Source organism: Lupinus angustifolius, chromosome LG05, assembly GCF_001865875.1.
Source record: "Lupinus angustifolius cultivar Tanjil chromosome LG05, LupAngTanjil_v1.0, whole genome shotgun sequence".
Classification (NCBI taxonomy): domain Eukaryota; kingdom Viridiplantae; phylum Streptophyta; class Magnoliopsida; order Fabales; family Fabaceae; genus Lupinus; species Lupinus angustifolius.
This window is the reverse complement of record NC_032013.1, coordinates 19,094,132-19,112,422: the sequence shown is the minus strand read 5'-3', so window position 1 is coordinate 19,112,422 and position 18,291 is coordinate 19,094,132. Positions and strand designations below refer to the sequence as shown.

General features: G+C 33.3%; 2 protein-coding genes across 3 annotated transcripts in view; both read right to left on the bottom strand.

The window, feature by feature from the left end:
* Nucleotides 1–4,327, bottom strand: part of LOC109347976 (E3 ubiquitin-protein ligase RGLG2-like) — a 9,882-nt gene extending 5,555 nt beyond the window's left edge. Inside the window, exons 1-8 of one of the 2 annotated variants that reach the window (XM_019588138.1) lie at nt 3,970–4,327; nt 2,946–3,030; nt 2,166–2,306; nt 1,961–2,074; nt 1,480–1,577; nt 1,305–1,384; nt 1,065–1,170; nt 839–966 (exon numbers count right to left, since the gene is read on the bottom strand). In XM_019588138.1, coding sequence (XP_019443683.1) covers nt 839–966; nt 1,065–1,170; nt 1,305–1,384; nt 1,480–1,577; nt 1,961–2,074; nt 2,166–2,306; nt 2,946–3,030; nt 3,970–4,263 — 1,046 coding nt within the window. In that variant the 5' untranslated portion in view covers nt 4,264–4,327. Of the gene's footprint in view, nt 1–833; nt 967–1,064; nt 1,171–1,304; nt 1,385–1,479; nt 1,578–1,960; nt 2,075–2,165; nt 2,307–2,945; nt 3,031–3,969 lie in introns of both variants that reach the window. The other variant, XM_019588139.1, reaches the window with a different exon arrangement.
* Nucleotides 11,673–14,857, bottom strand: LOC109347199 (metacaspase-5-like). Its single transcript, XM_019586910.1, has 2 exons — nt 14,481–14,857; nt 11,673–12,608 (listed from the first exon to the last, which is right to left on the bottom strand). The coding sequence occupies exons 1-2, from the start codon at nt 14,821–14,823 to the stop codon at nt 11,779–11,781; spliced, it is 1,173 nt and encodes a 390-aa protein (XP_019442455.1). The 5' UTR covers nt 14,824–14,857; the 3' UTR covers nt 11,673–11,778.

The following is an 18,291-nucleotide window of genomic DNA, read 5'->3' as shown; positions in this document are numbered from 1 at the left end:
GTGAGAATAAAGAAATAAAACTCGAGTATTGCAAGACCGAAGATCAAATTGCTGACATATTCACTAAGGCATTACCAAGGCCAAAGTTCGAGCAACTACGATCGATGCTAGGAGTTACAAAAATGTGCATCAAGGAGGAGTGATAAAATATTGATGCACACTTTCTAGAAGCTTCCACACTTGTGTAGAAACAAGTAGTGATGATTGTATCATAATATCTAGAATTATCCTAAGCTTCTAGTATATTCTATTACAGACATTTAGTATTATAATTAAAGAAGTATCTAAAAATCTTGAGAAAAATGTATACTAGATACTTATGAAACCATCAAGAAATTCATAAGTGTTGTAGAAAGCCTATAAATAAGCACTCACCTTTTATTTGTGAAGCATCAAAAATAAGAAGCAAATCATTCTAAGTTGTGTAGCTCCAAAACTTCTCCACTTCTATTTTCATTACTATAATTTTCATTTCTAAAATACTATCAAAAACATTTTCCTGACAATATTTTCAGATTTGCAAAAAAAAAATGAATTCATTTTCTCATAATGAAAACTGAAATGGTTTCCCAATTTGCTAACAAGTTATTTAATTTAAGGAATATATTATGCGGCCATAATATAACACTGCAACCAAATCATAATGATATAGTTGTATCGTATGGTATCGAACTCGAAAATCTTTTTTAGACTATATTGAATTTAAAAACATTTTCTAATCATAAAATAATTCACACTGCAATGACAGTCGCAATGACAATAATCACAATAATCATAACCACAACTGAAATAGAAATTTAAAACATTGCTAATAACAATTAATATATAAGGATCATACCCAAGCATTTCAAATTCAACAGTTGCTTTATATTGGAAGGGTATCTCCATAAGAGCAGCCAGAGCAAAAGCTGTTTCTTTCTCAGAGGGGCTAATATTTTTAGATATGATGCCAGTAAAGTTAACAAACTGCATAAAGAGGAAATATATATATATGCTTCAATGTGATGGAAAACAATGCAAAACAGGCTTATGCCATTCAAAATTTTCAGCTACTTTTGTTCTACCTGAAAGTTGTCGAAATCACGTGCCTGTATCTTGTCATCAAACTTTTTCATGTCTTGCCAAGGTCCATCACCAACTCCAACCAGAACAATAGCAAGGGGATATGCACTAGCAATAGAAATAATGTGTCAAAAAAGTAAACAAGATGCAACAAAATTCAGTATTTAGCATGTTTGAGTTCTTTTTACAGAAACAGATTCTTACCATTTAGCATTTTTTAAATACCAATTAGCTATATTTACCTTGCATCAACAATTGCTTTGTATGTCTTCTCTTCTTGAGGACTGATTTCTCCATCTCTAATGTTAACACTTCTCGTAACCTTCAAATCAAACCAATATTTACAATCATGATTTAAGAAACACACACAATTACACAAACAAACAGGTAATTAAGTATGAAATATAATAGATATACCTGACCATCTGCAATGATAACCAGCACATGGAATTGGCCATGATTTTTATCAACTATGTCTATTGCAGCCTCAATCACTGGAGCATAAGAAGTAGGCCCTTCAAGCAAAAAATGGCATTATTCTTTCAGCCACTGAGTCTTAATCAAAAAATGCAGTTAGAGCCTATTGAACTAACTGATTGCAATAAGAGAAACACTAAATGTTCTAAATTGCGGTTGCGGTCATGACCGTTGCGGCCGTTGTGATGTGGATTGCGGCGTAAATTATTTTTTATCAAAAAATGTATTTCTGAATTTGATTTGGCATGCAGCCCAAATGCGGTTGTGTTGTGGCCTGAAGCAGCTATATCATTATTATGATTCGGTATCATATCACAATTGTGGCGGTCACCATAATGGCAATATTAGGGCCACATCACGTGATGCGGTATGCAATTTGAATCACTCGGAACACTAAATAAAAAGTTAGGATGGCAATGACCTGAAAGTTTCAAGTATGGAACTATTTTTTGGTAGCAAGCTAGAACTTCCTCAAAACCATGACAAGGTGAATGATCACTGTGAAAACTAAACACTTCTTGATCATGAGTTGTAACTGGATAATGATAAAAGTTGAACCACATGTTATGTTGGGAAAACTATAAATTTCTTTTATACATGTTCTGCTTTTAAGAATTAGGCCTTACCATCACCAAAGCCAAAGCATGGAATCAAGTTGTCATCATCAAAGGGAGCCAAAGTTTTGCCAATAATAGAGATGGCCTTCTCATAAGGGTTAGGTGTATCTCCAATAGCATGTAGGCTTCTCTTATCGAATGAGACTCTGCCTTCAATAAAAAGATGTATGCATTGGCTTCATAGGTAAAGAGTCAGATGGAAATCATTTCAATTCAAAAAGAAATGTTTTTTCTACAACCTACAACTACAACATCGGGACAACTTTTGATTTTACACCAAGGAATACCGGTATTGTGTTTTATAAAGCCTAAAGTTGTCACAAAAGTTGTGTTGATAATTGTCCATAATGATTTAAATTGCAGAACCTATCATGTGTACGGCCACAATATTACGGTTGTGGTGATTGCAGTAACTGCATCACACCATACTTGCGTGTGAAATCGAATCGCAATGATATAGCCGTATCGGGTCGTAACGCAACTGCATCAGACGGCAATTGGGTCACATCAAATTCAGAAATATTTTTAATCATAAAATAATTCATATCGCAATGACAGCAATTTGCATCGAATGTCTGCAATTACACTAACTGCAACTATGATTCTAATAGCAACTGCAATTTAAAATACTGGTTGTCCGTATAATGTTGCTCACATTTTAATGTCAAACAAGAAACCATATTTTGCCAGCTTCACCTCTCAATCATGTCTTTAAGTAATCCTATAACGGTGACAATTATATGTACCATGAAATCCCTTCTTAAATTTTGACCATGTACTACTACTTACCAGACCATTCATTGCTCTTGGTGAAATCAATTCCAAAGATGAGATTGGATGATTCTAAACCTTCATTTCTCAAGGCTGTTGTAACCTGTTCAAATAAAAAGGTTGCTGAGAAATTCCTGAAATCAATTGCACATTGCCAATGTCAAGTAGCTTACAATTCAATATAGAAGAATACATTTCTGTTCTCTTTTAAATAAAACTACCATTATGAATAACCATAGTATACACTAATGATAGCACATTGCAAAAAACCTAAAAGAATATTTGAAGACTGATATGATATCAAAGTTTATTATTCATTAACAAAATCAACCAAAGAACATGAGTTCCAATTTCCAAAGGTTTAACTTATTGAAGAATGGTGACCCTGACAATATTTGCTTTTTTATTTTTTTGCTATAAATCAATATAAAAATGTATTACAGTAGTTACCAGAAAAGAAAAATCTGGTCACTGATACATATAGAAAAATTACTGGTGATTACTTTTAGTGTCAGATGCTTTCTTAAATCAAATGAGGTTGATGTATATTATGAAAGCAGCAAAATTTGTGCATCATTTTTTTTGGCTTCTGAGCTTTTGTGTTCAATATTTAAACATTAAGTTAATTGTGGAAGATAGCAGCCCTAATTACAACTGCAAAATGCTTTTGTAGAATCCCAAAAGGCCAGAACTATATATTGCAACTATATTTTCCTTCATGTCGATATTTTGGTTTTAGTGCTTGTTGAATGTGGATCTAAATTTTCCATAAACTTAATGTTTTTTTTATGTAAATAAGTACTATGACCTATTTTTATCTATTTAATTATCCCTTAAACTTTAATTGTCGGTAAAATTCATTCATGCATAGAGGCAGTAAAGTTTAAGCGGGTTGTGTAGAGTTTCCATTAAAATGTACATTATGTCAATAATTGTAATTTGTAAAGAAAATTCAAAGAGAATGAACAAGTACCATGAAGGTTTAAGACATAAACTCATACACATTCTTAATCTATTACTGAAATGGAGCAAAGAAGCAAACCTGTTCAAGGGTCGTTGTGAAGTTATCAGGAATCAAAGTATACTTCTTAACATGTTGCTTCTTGTTTATAACTGCTGAACTTTGTCCTAAATTATTTGTCCCAAAACTTGGTTTCTTAGAGAAATATTGTGCTTGTGGTTGTGGTAGTTGCGGCGGCGGCCGAGGTGGCGGTGATGGGAAAAGAGATGACACATTACTAGTGCTTATGGTGGAGGTGATTCTTCCATCTCTTCCTTTACCATCTGTGGAAGTTTGATGGTTACTCCTTTTACTTTTAACTAAGAGGTTGCCCATAGCATCTTTTTCTACTAGGTTCCTTAAATGTTGAAGAGATGTTTATATGATGTTACATTCATTACAAAATTATATACATGTGATGTAAAATGAAACAAAAAGAAAGTGCACTATGGTTCCTAGAATGTGATAAGGAAAATTGATCAAAGTATATAGGGGATCAGATTCTTTCTGCTTTATTTTGTCTTACTAGCTTTGTGTAAATGGTATTCTTAGCTTAATCCAGAGACTGAAGAACCAAATGCAAAAAAAACAAGAGTGAGTTTTAAGTTTTATATTGCATTTGCGTGTTTTTTTGGGTTACATGAGAAACCAAAGCAAGCAAAATGTTGATTTCCATGGTTGAATGTGGTTTGGGGTTGTTTGGCAACTCCCCTTATTTCTGTTCTGGTTTAAGCATTAGTTTCATTTCCTTTCCTTTAATAGCAAGCTGTTAGGGAAGTTATTTAACCACTTGCTATATATAGTAAGTTGTGTTTATTCTGTAATGAGCAATTCAAAATTCAATGAAAATGAAATCCTTCATTCCTAATTTCTCTCCCTCACTGAATTCTAAGATGGTATCAGAGCAAAATTTGCTCTGATTCGTCTTCTTCTTCCTTGTTTCTTCTCTCAACATTGCGATTTCTTCTTCTTCCTCATTTTCCTTCTGCTGGTGCAGATTCCTTCTTCTCTAATTGAATCAATTTCTCTGAATCAGTTTCTCATCTGAACAATGGCGAATCAGAGCTTCGAAGATTACATTGCGAATCCCTCTAATCCTTATTTTCTTCATTCTAACGAGAATCTTGCATTAACTCTCGTTTCTCCTCCTCTCAATGGCAAAAACTATCACTCCTGGTCGAGAGCTATGAAATTAGCTCTCCAATCCAAAAATAAACTGAAATTCATTCCTTGATCCAACCGCCAATGCTGCATCCTCTCTATGAACAATGGATTCGTTGTAACACAATGGTGTTATCCTGGTTACAACATTCAGTTGATGAAACAATTGTGAAATCCATCCTTTGGATTGATGAAGCAGCTGATGCTTGGAAGGATCTTCATGATAGGTATTCACAGGGAGATATCTTTCGTATAGCTGATCTTCAAGAAGAGTTCTATAGAATGACTCAAGGTAATCAATCAATTTCTGATTATTTTACTCAATTGAAGATTCTGTGGGAAGAAATTGAGAATTATAGAGACATAGGTCATTGCAAATGTGCAACTCCTTGTACTTGTGGCCAAATTGATCTAGTTAAGAAGCATAGGGAACAAGATTATGTGATTAGATTCCTTAAAGGCTTGAATGATCAATATTCACAAGTTAGGTCTCAAATCATGCTTTTAGATCCTCTTCCTAATATTAGCAAGGTGTTTTCAATGTTGACACAACAAGAGAGACAGTTCAATGTTTCAATTCTCTCTGATTTAAAGGCTTTGACACTCAATTCTCAAGGGAATTCTCAGTCCAGGAATTCTAATGTGAACAGAGGAAGAGGCAATAGCAGTTTCAGAGGAAATAGAGGAAGAGGTAGGATGCCTTACAATGGTGAAGGCAGAGGAAATAATTCTAGGTTCTGTACTTATTGTGAGAGAACCAACCATACAGTGGACACATGTTTCTTAAAGCATGGCTATCCACCTGGTTATCACTACACCAGATCAGGAAGATCAGCTAATGTTGCTGATAGTTTTCCTATAGAGGTTGAGCATAGACATGATGGATATTATCAGAATGCTGTAGGTGATGGTAATGCAATTCAGAACATCAAGAGTCAGGGTTTCACTGATGATCAAATGAAATCTATCCTGGATTTGCTTGAAAGGAACAAGAATGATGGTGACAAGGTCAATTCTGCAATTTCTGATGGTATGATGGCCACTAATGCCATTACATTGCCCCCTACATCAGGTAATAAATGTGTGGATTAGTTATTAGACACTGGAGCTACTGATCACATCACTTATAACTTGCATCATTTTAGTGATCAAAGGAGTATTTCACCCGTTATGATCACATTACCTAATGGGAGTAAAGTCAGTACTTCTGTTTGTGGCACAGTTATTTTGTCTGATTCTCTTGTCCTGTTCAATGTCTTATATGTTCCTAATTTCCATGTCAATCTAGTGTCTGTCCATAAGTTGATTCAGTCTCTTCATTGTCATCTAACTTTTCATCTCAACTCATGTACCATTGTGCAGAATATTACCAAGAAGGTGATTGGTACATCTAGTTTAAAACAAGGCCTGTTTGTCATCAATCTTCTGTCCAAGTCCTCCTCTGTCTCTGTCTCTCACTCTTCTTCTGGGCTCAATGAGTTCACTCTCTGGCATCTTAGACTTGGTCATGCTCCATCATCCTTAATGAAGACCATGTCTAGTTCTTTTCCTTTTATTCCTGTTTGTAATACAAGTCATGCACCTTGTGATGTTTGTCATACTTCTAGGCAAAGAAGATTACCATTTTGTAATAGCAATACTCATTCTAATAAAATTTTCCAACTGTTGCATGCTGATATATGGGGTCCCTATTCCATTACTTCTGCCTTTGGTCACAATTATTTCCTGACATTGGTTGATGACTTTACACGTTTTACTTGGGTAATCTTGATAATTTCAGTTGTTGCATGCTGATATATGGGGGTCTTATTCCATTACTTCTACCTTTGGTCACAATTATTTCCTGACATTGGTTGATGACTTTACACGCTTTACTTGGGTAATCTTGATGAAATCCAAAAGTGAAACTAGGCAGCACATTGTCAATTTTATCAATCTTGTTGAAAATCAGTTTAAAACCAAGTTGCAAACTCTTAGGAGTGATAATGGAGTTGAGTTTCTGATGCATGAATTTTTCTCATCCAAGGGGATCATGCATCAAAGGTCTTGTGTTGCTACACCACAACAAAATGGTGTGGTTGAGAGGAAGCATCAACACATCCTTAATGTTGCTAGAGCCATTTTCTTTCAAGCCAATTTACCTTCCACTCTTTGGAACTTTGCTATTCAGCATGTTGTCCATATTATTAACAGGTTGCCTAGCCCCTTGTTGCAGAATTCCAGTCCATATCAGTTACTTCATGGGTCATTACCTACTTTAGAATCGTTGAAGGTTTTTGGCTGTTTAGCCTATGCTAGTACCCTTGCTGCAGGGAGGGGTAAGCTTGATCCAAGGGCTAGAAAATGCATGTTTTTAGGCTACAAGGATGGTACCAAGGGCTTTCTTATGTATGATTTGTCTTCTCATGACATATTTCTGTCCAGGGATGTCATATTCTATGAGAGTTTCTTCCCTTTGTCCCATAATTCAGTTGATCCTCCAAGTCCTACTCATGAGTCTTCTTCTTCTATACCTATGGTTTCTAGTCATATTCCTCTTGAGTCCACTATCATGTCATCTCCTGAGTCATACACAACTCCTTTGGTTGAGTCAAACACATCTCCTGAGTCTCACACAACTCCTTTGGTTGAGTCCAACATTTTTCCTGAGTCACAAACATCTCCTACTTCTGACTTTCTTCCTCGACACTCCACTAGACAGAGAAGACTTCCTTCTCACTTACAAGACTATCATTGCAGTCTTGCTCACACTACTGGTACTGATGCTCATTCCTCTAAAATCCTCTATCCTTTGTCCTCTGTATTGGACTACTCCAGATGCTGCCCTGAGTACAAGAGGTTCTGTCTCACAATCTCTAGTGCTCCTGATCCTACAACTTATAAGCAAGCTGCTAAGCTAGCTCATTGGAGAGAAGCTATGGACACTGAATTACAAGCCTTGAGTCAGAACAACACTTGGTCCTTAGTTCCTCTTCCTCCTGATAAGTTTCCCATTGAGTGCAAATGGGTATATAAAACTAAAGTCCATGCTGATGGGACCCTTGAGAGGTACAAAGCACGGTTAGTAGCAAAAGGGTATACTCAGTTGGAAGGTGTGGATTTCTTTGATACCTTCTCTCCAGTGGTGAAAATCACCACTGTTAGGACTGTCTTGGCCTTGGCTGCTATTAAGTCTTGGTTTTTGGAGCAGCTTGATGTGAACAATGCTTTCCTCCATGGGATTTGCATGAAGAGGTTTATATGACACCTCCTCCTGGTCTTTCTCTTGCCTATCCTCATCAGGTATGCAAATTACACAAGTCACTCTATGGTTTGAAACAAGCCAGCAGAGAGTGGCATACCACTTTGTCCTCTGCCTTGATTTCCATAGGGTACTCTCACTCACAAGCAGATCAGGCATTGTTCACTAAGTCTACATCCACTTCTTTCACTGCCATTTTAGTGTATGTGGATGACATGGTTCTAACTGGTGATACCCTTGCTGAAATCCAGTTAGTTAAGCAATTTCTGGACCAGACTTTCAAAATCAAGGATCTAGGCTCACTCAGGTTCTTTCTTGGTCTGGAAATTGCTAGAACACAGGATGGCATTCATTTGAATCAGAGGAAATATGCATTGGCTCTTCTTGAGGATTCTGGTTCCTTAGCAGCCAAGCCTGCCAAGGTCCCTTTTGATCCCTCAGTCAAATTACAGCTTGCACAAGGTGAACCTTTTTCTGATGTTCTTTGCTTTAGAAGACTGGTAGGGAGATTACTTTATCTCACCATTTCAAGGCCTGACATAGCCTATGCAGTTCAGCAACTTAGCCTCTTTATGTGTAAACCCATGGATGTGCACTATAAGGCTGCTCTTCGAGTGCTTCATTACTTGAAGTCTTCTCCTGCTCAGGGTCTTTTCTTCTCCTCTTCCTCTGCCCTCAAGCTTGCTAGTTTCTCTTATTCAGACTGGGCTTGTTGTTTGGATACTAGGAAGTCCATTACAGGTTTTTGTATCTTCCTTGGTTCTTCCCTCATTTCCTGGAAATCCAAGAAGCAAAACACAGTCAGTAGGTCTTCCTCCGAGGCTGAATACAGGGCTTTAGGAAGTCTAGCTTGTGAGGTGCAATGGCTTAATTACTTGTTCACAGATTTGTGCGTTCCCTTGTTGAATCCTGCCTCCATTTACTGTGATAACAGGTCTGCAATCTACCTGGCTCATAATCCTGTCTTTCATGAACGATCCAAGCACATTGAAGTGGATTGTCATGTGGTGCGTGAGAAAATTCAGCAGGGCCTCATTCATCTTCTTCCTATTGCCTCTTCTGATCAGCTAGCTGATGCTTTCACCAAACCATTGCCCCCTGCTTCGTTTCATTCTTTTGTTTCCAAGTTGGGTTTGTGTTCCATCCACCACCCAACTTGAGGGGGGATGTTGATTTCCATGGTTGAATGTGGTTTGGGGTTGTTTGGCAACTCCCCTTATTTCTGTTCTGGTTTAAGCATTAGTTTCATTTCCTTTCCTTTAATAGCAAGCTGTTAGGGAAGTTATTTAACCACTTGCTATATATAGTAAGTTGTGTTTATTCTGTAATGAGCAATTCAAAATTTAATGAGAATGAAATCCTTCATTCCTAATTTCTCTCCCTCGCTGAATTCTAAGACAAAACAAAGAGAAAAAAGGTTTGTTATGCTTATGAACTTAACTAGAGGAATCTACAAGCAGCATAGCACAACCAGCCTGCAGTATATTCCAAAATTCCTACAACCCTTGTGCTCACTTCTTAGTAGGTAGTGCACAAATCTTCTGAATCTGTCTGGTTGTGCAAGGTTGGGCTCTCAGCAAAATCTTATGGTTCCTTGAGCATTGCAAAACTCCTTGTTTCAGTCTCTAGTAGCAAAGGAAAATGTCCTTCTGGCTTAATGAGATTCACCTCTATTTTAATTTTGTCCATCCTAAAAATAAAAATAAGATATTTGATATCTAGCTAATAATTATCATGATAACATCTACAATAATAATCTTTACTTAAATTTCATCACTTTAATTTAACTAATAAAAAATATAGGCTCTAACACATAAACATTGAATGTATGACCCAAATTTTCTCACAATCTTCCATTGGTTTTATATTTAATTTTACAAATCTATTAGATTTTATGAGCCTAAAAGTACCTCATTCTAATATAAATCACATAAAATACCAGTGATGAGATACGTAATAAAAACATAAAATAAAAAACTTATTAGACTCCAATTTTTCTTCATTATAGTTGTGATACCTTAACAATTTATCCGTATATTTAAATATTGAATTAAATTGTATTTGAAAAATTAATTACTAGCAGATGAGGGAAATTTACCCCCAAAATGAAGAGAACGGTTAAGAGGATATGTTCATAGTTCAGGTTAGTCCATGATTAATTGTGGGAGAACTAATTATCCAACAGTATATTTTATAATGTGTAATAAATAACTGGTCCTTATCCATGATATCACATTTTCAAATTTCTATACGCTGGGTTTGTTCCTCGACCTACACCAAAGTAATAGTAAATTAGGTGAAAAGTAAAACAAAAGAAAATGGAAGAGATATGGATGAATTATAAAGAATAGAAAGCCAAGTTCTTCAGTACAGAAATTAATGTGTTGCACCAGTTTGGCTATAATGAATGAATAGAAAGGCGAGTTCTAGGGGCTTCAAAACTTAGACTTACTTGAATATTTAGGACTGAGTAAAGATAAATATGATGTGGCTTATCCCATACTCACTTATTTATTATTATGTATGTTTATTCAACTATGAATAAAGTAATGTGTTATTTCTTGGATGAAAAAATATTATTAATTTTCTAATTTTTTATCATACATACACTTTTACCAATATATATATAAAAGGGGTTCAATCCACAATGCTTCCTACTTAGTAGGTTTGAGGATGGTAAATATATGCTATCTTATACCACAAATGAAAATATTATTTTTAAGATTTGAACGGATGAGGTTACTACTCACTAAGTAATAATCTTACTATTTGGAGTCGGATATATATCAGCCAGCTGTTGATAGTGGACTGGATGAAGGTGGCTCGGTTGGAGAAACATTTACGGACTATGATAGTGAATAATCCCCTCAGAGAGTGTAACTTATATTAGAAGATCAATTTTACCAAATAAGCAAATAGCTTTTCACTTGTTTTTTCAAGTTGCATAAGCACATTTACGTCTCTAAGATTTCTCATTATGCAGCTACCAGAAAAAGTATTTACTGGACCTCCACACCAGATTCTGTAGTAGAGACATCTTCCATTTCTGGCATAAAAAAGTCGATGTTGTTGTTATGTAACTTAAGGTGATCATGACAATGCAACACCTTAATTGGTTATTTTATCCCATCTACTTCTGCATGAACTATTTTTATCTCATACCATACCATCATACATTATCATCAAATTTCTAGATTAAGTAAACAATTCTGAGTTCAAATTCAACTGTTAGAAAAAAGTAGCATATAGTGCATGAGGCTCCTACTTAGTGAAGTATGAGGATGATAGATGTATATAGTTTTATCTCACAAGTGGAGATACTAACCTATAACATCATTGCCACTAAGCAACAACATTATCGTTGCACCAAACTAACCCTCTCAAATATAATTCTTTGCAAGACAAGAAATTATTAGCACACCAAACAGAAAACTTATGTGTCTATCAGATCAGCACACAAAAGGAGTATCAGCATATTGGTCACTACAATAGAGTCCAGGTTTCTGTGAGAACCCTTCCCTCTTAAGTTTCTTCCTAGCCTTCACAACAAGCTCCCAGTTTGTAACTTCACCATCAGTCTCCTCAATTATAGCTTGTATGGCATTGCTAAAAGCTCCATAAGCATAGTCAGAATTTCCAAAAGGACTTGCATCTGCAGAAGTTTGATTTGTTTGGCAACCACTTAAAAGGATTCCATGATCAACAACTCTACCCTTACTTGATCCATCATGCACCTCTTGCTTCCTTCTAATATGGGTCTCATCCTCATCACTTTCTTCCAGTTTATGTTTGAGAAATTCTTGGGCAAGATTTCCCACTAACCCTAAAATCCCACTGTGTTCTCCACTTTCACCATCTGCATGTTCTTCAAGTTTGTTCAATATAAACTTCATGACATGTTTTACTTTAGGGCTAGCATCATCCCCAAAGAAATTGAAAAGTGTTGGCCTAAGTTTCCCAACTTCTATATCATCGTCTCCAGTTTTTTGCTTGAGTATGTCAACAAGAGTTTGAAGAGAAAGAGAACGATTCTTAACATAGCCATGGAATTGATGAGGAACTGAAACATGTCTTTCTTCAACAACAGCATCTTCCATTGATCTATGAATAAAAGTTCTGGATTCATAGCCTGTGCCTGAGTTTTGGGTTAGTTCCCTTGTGCTCTCTCCTATTTGTTCCTTAGCAGCTTGAATCAAGCCACCACTGTGACAAGAATCTGATACCAATGTGATCTTACATCCCCTAGGAACCTTGTTGATAAATGCCCTGAAATCATCATCTGTTTGCAGACAAAATTGTAATACAGTGTTAAAGAATCATGCCCATGGAGCATACAGCATATTATATTATACTACTTTCTCATAACCTATCAATTTTTCACACAGATCAATGAACATGTTGGACCTCAGGACAACCGGGAACTCCCATTGTTACTAGAAATGGGGCAAGAGAAGATTAAAGAGTCATAAGTAATATCATTCCATCAACCAAAATCTTAAAGAAATGATTTCAGTGTGTTTTCCATTTATAAACTCTTCCACATATATTCTCTATTGAATGTGGTACACATCTGATACCCTAAAAAGTGTATCACTCCATATGCTTGCTTGTGATCGGTAAAAAAAATGTATTTAAAAATAGTGGCATATAGAATGACACACTTTTTAGGATAGAAGATATACTTTCATCCAATATGAATTTCACATTTGAATAAATAGATCAGATAAAACATTGCGACATTATTTCATATATCTATATAGTGAATCTCTAGATTAAGACTTCATCTTGTTGCTTATTTTATCACAATTAATTATAAGAGATCTGTGTGTGTATTGATGAGAAGGAAGAACAAATTTTAGTTGCTAATAGAGATCACAAGTACTAGAGAATAAAGACAGCATTAAACATCGTAGTTAAGAGTCCAAAATTTGAACCGTTTCAAATAAACTACAAGTTTTTCTTACTTAAATATAATTATATATCCACAATATATGAACATGTCTTTTATTTGTTTGTTCAAAGATATCAACAGTTTCTTCATAACTTGGCTTCCGAATCTCATGCTTGCATATCAAATCATCAAATGTATATTCTCAATTCTTTTTTTAATTTTTAGTAGACAAAATGTATTTTCTCAATATAATTATCAATTCAAGACAAGATCTATAATGCAGGGGACAATCTCGTTTTATAGATATATATAAAATAAGTTAGAGCCACTTTTTAAATAAAAATTCAAAGGATAAATATCTTATTATATGAAAATAATTTGGCCTTAATTTAGATTTAGATTTATAACTTGTTTGATAAAATATTTTTTGAAGGCAATTCGTTGATCAATTAAAAAAATTAGTTCACAATCACTGTAGTGAAGAGATAAAAATAATAATAAATTAACAAATAAACAATTTAAAAAGTCCCTAGAAACACTCTACAAAACTGTTTTAAATTTAATATATTGATGATTGATTTGTTGAGGAGGGTGATTTTGTAATGATTTTTACCTAACTACTATTCTAAATTCAGAATTGTATGAGAAATTTCTTACACAGATTGTTTACAATGTCCAAAATTCAACTTTTTAAACTGTAAATTTGACTGTTTGTAATTAATATAAATCAGCTCTTAAAAGTGGATAAACTAGCTTACATGATAGAGAGGTTAATTTTTTTCTTTCAAAAGATCATCATATGAATACACACTTAAATTACAAATTTATCTGTCATGAATTTTATCAAAGAATCTTTTTTCAGTGCATAGAGTAAAGAATGAATATGCCATACGTAAACATTTTTCAAAACTGAGATAGCAAACCACATATGTGACAAAAAATTGAAGATTTTTTTCATTATTTTAAACGAAAAAATGTCAACTTTGGGGTAAATATCACATAAGAGAAAAGCAGTATACATGTAAAACAATATAAAAAAAATAGATTATCAACATATCATCTTTTATTCTTATGTTATTTATCATCGACTAATACAAAGAAAATAGTTTACATGATTAGATGATAGCCGTGTAAAAAACTTCAATTTTATGTTGGCAGTGGTGGATAGATATTAAACTCTCTATAAACAATTACTAAGAAGAAGAAGAAAGAAATATAGGGCAAAATCATGAATAAGAGAATTAATGTTTAAGAGTTAACCAGTGATGAGATTCATATCAGTTGGCACAATGCATTCATCATAGCCGGTGTCATCCTCCCCCGTCTCAGCCGGAAGGCGCGTGCCATGTCCGCTGTAATGCACGAACAAAACATCGTCCGGCTTCGCGAATCGAATCAACCTAGACAGCGCCAATCGAATGTTCTTCCCGGTGGGTTGGGTGTAAGAGTGGTCAGTATCAATGAGGATTGTGATGTCTTCTTCTGAGAAATTGTATCGATTGATGAGGCAATTATGCATTCTCCACACATCATTGATGCATCCTTTTAGCTCAGCCTTTGTTCCTGGGTAGTTGCATCCTATCAATAGTGCTTTTTTTGCCATTTGCTTTCAGATTCTTTAGTGCATGCACACACACTATTCTTTTCTCTTTGAAAATTGAAGGAATTGGAGGATATTATTATAGGCTAGATTTGTTGATGCTGTGTCATATGATCATCCAAAAATATTTAATTTGTTGCCTTATCTGCATATATATATATTTTTTATAACCATAGTCAAATCTTCCTCCAATTAGGTGAGATTGATTATATAGATCGAACAATGTCATAATGTTATATCATAAATCATGTTGAATGATATAATCTTAATATCTAAATTATTCTTAATCGTTTTATTTTTCTTGTTGGTCTCTACTTATAAAAATTAGATTAATTTTTGTTTGATCTATTCTCCATATATGAACTTATGTCTTTCACAAATATGTATCCAAATCAGTAAAGATACAATTTTAATATCTTTTCTATAAGCTACTTTTTTTTCTCAATTCATTCCTAATTCAATATTGACTAATTTGTCCATAGTAGAAGGAAACATTATCATTTTTGTACAATATGATAGCTTGCAACTAGTAACAGGGAACAAAGCGCCATGGACTTCTTCAAAAAGTTAAACTGCAAAACAATTAATGATTTTGGACCCTTTATTATTTTATTAATAAAAAATATTGAAGATACTATTTTATTAATTAAGAAATTGTAACATGTGTCCAAAATTAAATTGGTCAACATTTTAAAATTAAAAATAATACAATTGAAAGTTAAATATAAAATATTAAAAAACCATGAAAACCTATTTTTTTCTTCACGCAGAAATAAATGCAGCAAACACTTGTTATTATCATTAATATAATAAAAGCCTATTTGGAATAATTGATCTGACCGGTTCAACTATGAATCAGACATCTAATCAAACCAAATATTTCATCGGTTTGGCATCAATATCAGGATAATTTCAATTAGGTTGGTTTAAATCTAAAATTGTGTCTTATAGTCGCACCGCCAAGTCAAATAAAAAATATTTTTTTGTAACAACCAAAACAAAAACATTTTGAGATAAAAAAGACAAATGTTTTCAACTTAGAGTAGTTTGTCACTTGCTAACTTAATTTCTAGAAAACCTTAAGTATTTAATTAAATTTTAAACTTTTTGTGCACTTTATTATAATTAAAGAATAAAACATATGTTGATTGCAATATTTTGAACTTGTTTATAACACTTGTGATAGTAAAAATTATTTATTATTTGTTTAATTATATATGATAATGTTTTTAAATTTTGAGAATAGAATTATTAAATAATATTATGTAATATTATAAGTTTTTAGAATTTCTAATTTAAACTAAGTTATTTAGTCTAATGACCGTTGATCCACTAGTCCAATGAGTAGCTCATTGATTAATCAATCGATATCTTTGTAATATGAATAATTGAAATTGTTATGCTCAATGAATGAAACAACATATACTTTGATTTACATTCATGCAAGACTTCAATATACTCATGTAGTGGAGTTGGATATCATAAATTTATTCACCAAAAAAGTGAACAAAAATGGAGAAAACCACTTGTTATGATTATTATAAAAACCAACTCATTACAATGGTTCCTTTGAGTTTAACTGTAAATATGATATTTGATTAATCTGAATCTCTTATCAAAATTAGGATAATATTGTTCGACTTTTGATTAAAATTTAAAATTGGTAAATCAAATGGTTGGACCGGTTAGACCAACTATAAAAAAAGTATTTTTATGACAAATAAAATGAATTCGTTTTAAGATGAAAAAAATTAAATACTTTCAACTTATTTCAGTTTGCTACTTGCTGACTTAATTTCTAGAAAAACTTTAAGTGCTAAATTGAAATTTAAAATTATTTGTCCGTTTTTATTGCAATTAAAATATCATACCTATGCTATTGTGACACTTTGAACTTACACTTGTTGTAGCAAAACATTTTTTGTTAGTTGTTTAATTAGGTACGATAATGTTATTAAATTTTGAGTATAGATTTATTACATAATGTTATCTAGAATAATAATTTTTTTTAGAATTTTTAATTTAAACCAAGTCAACTGATTTAACCATTGATCTGCTAGTCTAATCTGTAATTTATTGACTCAATCAATCGATATCATTGAATATGATCAATAATTAAAAGGCATAGTAATGTAAAACTTTATACACACTAATATCATACATCACTCATTTGAATTACTTTTTATAATAATTGATGATAATTAAACACATGACACTGTAAAAAAACACATACACCATAAATAAAATAATAGATACTTTGGTCTATATTAATACACATTGGACTTTAAAATGCAACGTGCAAATCATAGAAGTATTTTTCCGAAAACAGTGGAGTTGGATACCATAAATTTATTCACCAAAAAGGTGAGAACAAAAATGGAGATGATGCATAACAATATTATCCTCTTGCATGCAGTATATACTTTGAATAGGAGAGGTTCTACAAAATAAGATCGGAAAAAAATTATTATGGGTGAAACTTTTAATAAAAATAAATTAATTGGATTCATAAAAATGATGAAGTAGAGATGAAAATTATGGAAATACTGAAAAGAGAGAAAATAAAAAATATATGCATTAATAGTGTATGAGTTTTATATACTTTCATTGCATCATTCATTCTTAATTATCATTGACTCTTCAAAAAAATTAATAGTAAATATGTATAAATTTTTACACTTACAGTACATAAATATTACACTCATGAGTGAAAAAGTTAAAAAAGAGATGCTGGAACTGGAAGAGAAATTGAATTGTGCGGATCAGAAAAGTAAAAAACAAATAATGAAGCAGTATGGGTTGGAGGAGAGAGGGAGAAAACTTATGAATTGTTAAAATAATTATAGAATAAAGTAAAGTCTTAATTATAAGGGTATAATTAATTATCAATGTCCTATGCACATGCTGCATAGACTTGAAAAGCAAAACCACATTTTGTTTAAGCTATCATTTTCTGCATCAATATCTATTTACTCTGTCATTGTTTGTTACAATGGACACTTGTTCTTAAAGTAATCATTGGGAATGGTTCTTGCAACATTATCTCTTGCTAGGCGAAAAGAAGATCAGATTTGTAAATAGGTCACCACCCTCATCACTGGCATTCTTGGATGGTGCACACCTGGTTATAACTATTATAACTGATCTCAGTTGGCTAGCCACTACTTTTTTGGTAATGACATAGTTCGACCCATATAACTTTATATACTGATCTCATCTATTGAGATTAAGCTTGGTTGCTATTGTGATATTTATTCTCACTCTTTTGTTACTCTACTTTTCCTACTATCCCTTTTTGTCCATGGCATCATTGGTTGACCAGGATGAAGCCAGTATGGAACCTGATTTTAGTCACTCAACATAAAAATGCTGGTATTATCATTATAAAAATGTGTAGTGTGAAAGATGAGAGAATATGAATGAGTGCACAAATTTGTAATGAAACCAAATAATATATAGATCAGTAACATA